Below are 7,430 nucleotides of genomic sequence, written 5' to 3' on the forward strand. Positions count from 1 at the left end.
TATAATTTGTGTGTATTTCAACACAAAATTAAGCTTTCTGCACTCTAAATATGACTCAATTTCTTCAATTATTCTATGGCCAAATTAGCCCAAAATAAAGCTGATACCAAGTATCAACCAAAAAGAAAAAGCTACACAGACATGAGGGATCCACATTGCATAGAATAATACTAGTGGAAAACAAAAACATGGTTCATTCCAAGTTTAAGGCCTTAAATTGCAGCAGCAAAGGCATAGGTCGAAAGGAGTAATATCCGATAAATCTGCTTCAAGCTACTGTTGTTGATTCACTTCTATGGACTCTTGGTTTTGACCTGTTGGTGTGCATTCCACACTATTGATGTGCCTGAGAGAAAATGGAACTCTTTAGAGAGTCTAAAGTGGTAAGTGATCAAGAGTGAACTCAACTTACTGCAAAGAAAGAAAAGAATGTGCTGACAGAAAGATAATGCCACTAATGTGGCTGTAGTTTTTCGTTATCTTCAGATCATTGGAACTTCCTTTTATAGTTAAAACCACAATCATAGGTAAAGATGTTCAGAAGTTGATAATAATTTCAACCCTCTTATTAGAACCATCTTAAAGATTTGCTTGATCATCTCTTTTTTGGTTAAGTAACTAACATCTTTAGGTAGTAAATTTGGAGACATTTTTACACTCTATTTCTGTTTCGTTATTAGGGAAATCTACACATGGTTTACACAGTCCAAACACGAATTGCTTATTTATAAAAGAAAAAATGGATTGGAGATCCTTGTACTTATTTTGATTTGTCAACCAGACTACTTAGAATACAGCTGTAAATATGCTGACTCCAGATCAGTTTCTGGGATAGAACTGTGAATAGGGGAAATGTAGGAGCCGTGATGGAAGAAGAAAGTGTTGGGAAAGACAAGCACGTGCACGACAGGGCAATAGCGGAAGAAATCTCAAATCTAACCTTTTCCTTCTATTTGAACAAGAGGAGTCGGAGTGGTTTAAACTTTTAAAGTAGTGTGTTTGAACCACGATAAGTGGAGTGCCTAGGTGATGCCTGATAAAGTAAGAGGACTGGGTTTACAAATCAATATAAAGTAGGAGGGTCTTTTCGTCATTTCGCTTTTATTGTGTACAATGAATTATTGTCTTCCTTTTAGTGGTCCACAAACAACTAGCAAAACAAGACTTGTGCAAAAACTTTTAGAAAACTTTGGTGAAGAGGAACAAGACTCTGTGCAAGAAGTTTGGTTCTACAATTCAAGTTTTGAGCAAAACACAACAATGGCCGATCCTGTAATTGGTGCTACTGTTCAAGTTTTGCTTGAAAAACTGCTTTTTCTTACTATTGAGGAACTCAGTAGCTCAAGGGACTGCAAGAAAGATCTGGAAATGCTTACACAAAATGCATCCTTGATCCAAGCTTTCATTCATGATGCTGAAAGACAACAAGTTGACGATCAGGCTGTGAAACTATGGCTCAAGATGCTTGAGAGAGCTGCTGAAAATGCTGAAAATGTGTTTGACGAATTCCGATATGAATCTATCAAAAGACAAGTGAAGATCCAAAAGAACCCAATGAAAAAGGTCAGTGATTTCATTTCTCATACAACTTTTAAGAGCAAAATGTCACGAAAAATCAACAACATCAATGAAGAGTTGAGGGCTATCAATAAGTTAGCCAAACACCTCGGTCTCCAATCACTCATGGTTCCTCCTTGGCATATACTACCAATTCGAGAAACAGATTCTGTAGTAGTTGCTTCGGAGGTTGTTGGTAGAGACAACGATGTTGCAGAAATAAAGAGGAAGATGTTGAACATCAGAGAGGATGTTGTTCTGTGCACCATTCCCATAGCTGGTATGGGGGGTTTAGGGAAAACAACTATGGCTAAGAAAATTTTCAACGATGAACAGATCGAGAAACACTTTGAAAAGAGAGTTTGGTTGTGTCTGCCTGAAATGTCAGAAACGAAGAGCTTTCTTCAACTAATCCTCGAATCCCTGACAAAGAGGAAAGTTGAGGTCCAAAGCAGAGACATAATAGTCAAGACGCTACAAGATGAACTGGCAGGAAGAAAGTACTTACTTGTTCTGGATGATTTATGGCGTGTTGACTCTACATTGTGGGTAGAGTTTGTCGACACCTTGCGAGGAATAAATACATCCCGAGGAAACTTCATTCTTGTGACTACTCATATGGAACAGGTGGCATCCACAGTAGCAGCAGTAGCTCCTCATAGGTTGGAAAAATTAGCAGAAGCTCATTGTTGGTCCATTTTCAAACAAAGAGCGTTTGTTGATGGGGAAATTCCAGAGGAAATAGTGAGCATGGAGAACAGGATTGTGGAAATGTGTCAAGGTCTACCGTTGGCTGCAAGTGTGTTGGGAGGCCTCTTACGCAACAAGGAAAAACATGAATGGCAGGCAATTCTTGATGGAAACCCCCTTGTTGCAGGTGAAGATGATAACGGAGAAAATAGCATAAGGAAAATACTAAAACTCAGCTATGATTGTCTACCATCTCCACATCTGAAAAAATGTTTTGCTTACTTTGCAATGTTTCCAAAAGATTTTGAGTTTGAAAAGGACCAAATAATCCAACTCTGGATGGCAGAAGGCTTTCTTCATCCATGTCAAGAGACCACCGTAATGGAAGACATCGGGAATAAGTTCTTTCAACTCTTGTTGCGAAATTCCTTGCTGCAAGATGTTAAGTTAGATAAGCACAACAATATAACACACTGTAAGATGCACGATCTTGTGCATGATTTGGCTGGGGATATCTTAAAATCTAAACTATTTGATCCAAAGGACAATGGTGGAGAAAATCTTTCTCAAGTGCGATACTTTGGATGGGACTCACCAAGTGATCAAATAGATAAGATAACTGAGCCAGGACGTTTGTGCACTCTGTTTTGGAGAAGCATTTATATATCGGAAGATATGTTGTTGAGCTTCAAGTTCTTGAGAGTTTTAAATTTGTCCAGTTCAGGAATCAAAGAGTTGTCAGCCAAAATTGGGAAGTGTATACACTTGAGATATCTTGATCTCTCGAACACTGAGATCAGAGCCTTGCCCAACTCCATTTGCGAGCTCTATAATTTGCAAACATTTAGAGTCAATGGTTGCTATTTACTCCATGAACTTCCATATGAGATGGGGAATATGATAAGTTTGAGACACATATATTGCCATTCTTGGTATCAGATGCCGCTTAACATGGGACAATTGACTTGTCTTCAGACCCTACAATGTTTTAATGTGGGTTTGGAGAAAGGTCATCGAATAGAAGAATTAGGTTGTTTGAAGAAGCTTAGAGGTAAATTGAGGATCAATGATCTCCATTTGGTCCGTAGTAGAGAAGAAGCTCGAACAGCATATTTACAAGAGAAATCGAATATTTACAAGCTGTCATATGGGTGGTTACGTGATGAACCAAAAGGTTGTGAAACCATTGATGAGCATGTGTTGGATGGTCTTCAACCGCATCCTAACTTGAAAATCTTACTGGTGAAGGACTATTTGGGTACTAGATTTCCTTCATGGTTCAGTGAAGAGTCTCTACCAAATTTGGTCAAGTTAAAATTAAGTGAATGCAATAGGTGCAAAGAAATTCCGTCGCTTGGCCAACTGAAGTTCCTTCGGCATCTTGAGCTGATAGGATTCCCTGAATTGGAATTCATCGGGCTTACATTTTATGGTGTTGAGGTTAATGATAGTGGATCATGCAGCAAAATCCAAGTGTTCCCGTCATTGAAAGAACTTATATTGGAGGATATGTGTAGCCTTATTGAGTGGAAGGGAGTGGAATTGATACCAACAACAAGTGGGGTAAGAATGTTTCCTGGGCTGGAGAAGTTGAGGATTAGTAACTGTCCAGTGTTAAAAAGTACTCCGAATCAATTTGAAATCCTACGTGAATTAGAGATTGTCGAAGTTGACAGTGAAATGCCATTGTTGAACTTGTGCAGCAACTTGACATCTCTTGTAATGCTTAGTGTGTATGATGTGAAAGAGCTCACTTGTTTTCCAGATGAGATGCTACGCAACAACGTTTCTCTTCAACACCTATCGGTTGAAGAATGCGGAGAGTTTCATGAATTGCCAAAGAGCTTGTACAATCTCCATTCTCTTAAGAGATTATGGATTAGAAGTTGCCCCAATTTCAGTTCCTTTCCTGTTCTTAGTGGAGAGAATTATTTGACTTCCCTCCAAAGTCTTGAGTTACAGAATTGTGATGGATTGACCAATTTACCAAGTGGAATGCTAGAGCATTGTCGGTCTCTGGAATCCTTGAGTGTCTACAAATGTAACAACTTGGTTTCCTTCCCTTTACATGTGGGGGAAATGCATTCACTTTCATATTTGGGTTTATCACACTGTCCCAAGTTGATTTGTGTACCCACAAGCGGCCTTCACCGTCTCACTGGGTTACGTCATTTGGAAATTGGTCCTTTCTCAGATATGGTGGATTTTGAGGCATTCCAATTTATATTTAATGGCATTCAGCAGCTGTCGTCCCTTCGTACATTGGGGGTGTGGGGACACTTGCACTGGGATTCACTGCCCTATCAGCTTACGCAACTCTCTAATCTAACAGATATAAAAATGTATGGATTCGGAATCGAGGCTCTTCCTCATAGATTTGCCAACCTTACTTCTCTTGAAAGATTAACACTAGTGGGGTGCAAACGGCTACAACATATGGACTTCTCAGATGCCATGCCCAAATTACGATATTTGTGGATAAATGATTGTCCATTGTTAGAAGATCTATCGGATGGACTCAGCAACCTTGTTTCTTTGCAAAAGTTAGTTGTACAGAAATGCGAGAAACTAGAGCATCTTCCATCTAGGGATGCCATGCGACGCCTCACCAAATTAGGATATCTGATGATCCATGATTGGCCATTGTTAGAAGCTCTGTCGGATGGGCTTGGTGACCTTGTTTCTTTGCAAGAGTTAGTTTTACAGAATTGCGAGAATCTAAAGCATCTGCCATCCAGAGATGCCATGCGACGCCTCACCAAATTACGGATCCTGGAAATTAAAGGCTGCCCAAAGTTAGAAGAAAGTTGCACAAATCGGAGTGGCCCAAACTCCCAATGGTCCAACATTTCCCATATTCCAACAATTAAAGTAGGTGGAAGCAGAATTCAGGACTTGCGTAAGTCTCTGTTTCTCTTTCAGTTTCTGAGTCACACTTCTAATTATTATTTTCCAAGAGTTACTCTCCTCCATTCTCCTTTTATAGTTTTCCAGACAAATTTATGAATATCGATCTTACTTTTAAGATATGGTTTAATCATGAATATTTATGTGTGTTTTTTCTCATTGGTTATTAGTTTCAAGGTCATGCTAGAAGCTTGCTGAGGCATTCCAAGTCAAAATCCATCGGCGCCAATTTCATTAGGTAAACTTTCATTTAGAATGTTGTAACAAGTTTTTCTTTGCACTCCTTTTTTTCTCATGACATAATTTTACTGTTTAACATGGTTGGTTATGTACGACAGATGAACCACTTTGCACTCCGTTGTTTTGTTGAAGAATAAAATCTTCAGTATTTGGTAAAGACTACATAATCTCTGAACATTTTACTCTTCATAACGGGGATAGCAACAACTATTAAGTAATAATAATTGAGTTCACAGTCGCTCATTTGCCCAAGTGAAACTATTCTTTTATGTACAGGTATGTTTTGATAAAATATCTGCTCAGGTACTTTGGTCAAGGTAGTAAAGGGTATCCGTGGATCGAGCCATCAAATTGATCTATTGATGAGCTATTCATAAGATGAAGCTAGAAGGTTATTGTGATACAAAGACAAGATGTATGTCCACTACTAACTGCACCTTAAAGACTTAAAAGCTATGCGGGGAAGTATGAGGTATGCCCAAGAACAATTTCATCAATTTTACTTTTCAGCTCCTTTTTCTCATTAAAATACTGAAATATTTAACAGGTATTATCGTTCAACAATATAGTGTTTCTCTTAATCCTCAAATCGTATTATACACTTTATTATATGGTATGATAAAAGTCATAAAGTGGTAAGATTCTGGTAAAGGAAATTGTTCTTTCTCTTTGAAGAAAATGAAGTATTTGAATATTGGCATAACATTGGCTTGTCATGATTGGTATACACAGAATTCATAGATGCATGACAGATTTCATTTTGGATTCCGTTGATAGTAGATGCTTCACCAAATTATGTTCACAGTCTTCAATATTATTATATTTTGAGGGGACATACTAGAACGTAGTAGACATTGGTGCCGCGTTGGAGACTCTGGTTGCACAAAGCTAGAAAATTTAAGGTAAGTCAGTTTTTGTTCATAAAAGATTGCAAATGGTGCTTTAGATCAATTATAACGAGTTGCTTCTCCATTTCGCAAGGATCAGAGAAAATGTGTGTCAAAACTGACTTTTAACCGTTTCCTATGTTTAAGATTCTTGGTTGAAACAATGACATGCATGGACCTTGTCGAGATGGTAGAATGTAGCAGACTTCTCTAAGATGTGTGTTCAAGTGTCATGATTGACTAGTGAAATTGTAATTTGGCGGAAACTGAAAGTGGAGATATTATTTACTTGTATGACTAAGATTTGACAGCACAGTGTCGTGTCCCGCCACTATCGGAGCCAAATTTTGCAGCGAAGAAGGCATAGAGGTTTCTAGAGTCAAGTAGAGAACTCTAGAATGCCTTAGACATTTCAAGAAGGCCTTGGAGACTTCTAGGCTATGTAGAATTCTCTAGAAAAGGGGCCAATGTGTAAATACTTTAGGGACTTCTCATGTAAATATTAATTACACTTTAGTCCTTGGAGAGTAGTATAAATAGGGGTGCCACCATTTGCAAAGGCACCAAGCAAGTTGTAAGCAATCTTCCAAAGTTCAATACAAAGCCTTCTTCCAAAAAACCTTCTTTGTTCTTTCCAAACTTTCCTTAAACATTCTCTTAGCAATCCAAGCCCAAAGGCTTCCTTGAGTTTACAAGATTCTTGAAAGATTAGTGAGTAAACCGTCAAGGGCCACACGGAAACTTAGCCATCACTCTAAGTCCGTGACAAAGTGGTATCAGAGCGAGGTTCCATACTAAGGGAATGGCAACCGAAGGGGAGATAAACGCTGCTAGCACTACCAACATCCGTCCGGATGGTGGAAAGAAGTCCCGAAAGGGCAAGAAGCACCAAAGGAGTCCTGAAGAAATGCTGCTGGATCCCACACCTAGTGAGGCACTAACATCTCATCCACCCTCGACCACCGAGGCAAGCGACGATGAACTTGGCGAGGAGGCCATCGACGTCACCGCTGGCGAAGAGTGGGTCTCAAGGGTTGAAGTGGCAAGGCAGGCCGTGGAGATATTAGGCCGACGCATGAATGTGGCCGACGGCAAATTCAAAACTCTTGAAGACTTCACCCTTGAGGAGACAGAAAACATCCGCAAGGA

General features: G+C 39.2%; 1 protein-coding gene and 1 long non-coding RNA gene across 2 annotated transcripts in view; both read left to right on the plus strand.

Moving 5' to 3' along the window:
• Positions 1-1,113: 1,113 nt before the first annotated feature.
• On the plus strand, positions 1,114-5,253 carry LOC125864064 (putative disease resistance protein RGA3). The gene has a single exon (XM_049544006.1). The coding sequence runs from the start codon at positions 1,114-1,116 to the stop codon at positions 5,251-5,253; it is 4,140 nt and encodes a 1,379-aa protein (XP_049399963.1).
• A 77-nt stretch (positions 5,254-5,330) lies between these two features.
• Positions 5,331-7,430, plus strand: part of LOC125864524 (uncharacterized) — a 10,413-nt gene continuing 8,313 nt past the window's right edge. The window contains exons 1-2 of the long non-coding RNA XR_007446240.1: positions 5,331-5,866; positions 6,127-6,296. This is a non-coding gene — a long non-coding RNA (uncharacterized LOC125864524). The remainder of the gene's footprint in view (positions 5,867-6,126; positions 6,297-7,430) is intronic.

The sequence above is a fragment of the Solanum stenotomum genome, chromosome 5 (assembly GCF_019186545.1).
Source record: "Solanum stenotomum isolate F172 chromosome 5, ASM1918654v1, whole genome shotgun sequence".
Lineage (NCBI taxonomy): Eukaryota > Viridiplantae > Streptophyta > Magnoliopsida > Solanales > Solanaceae > Solanum > Solanum stenotomum.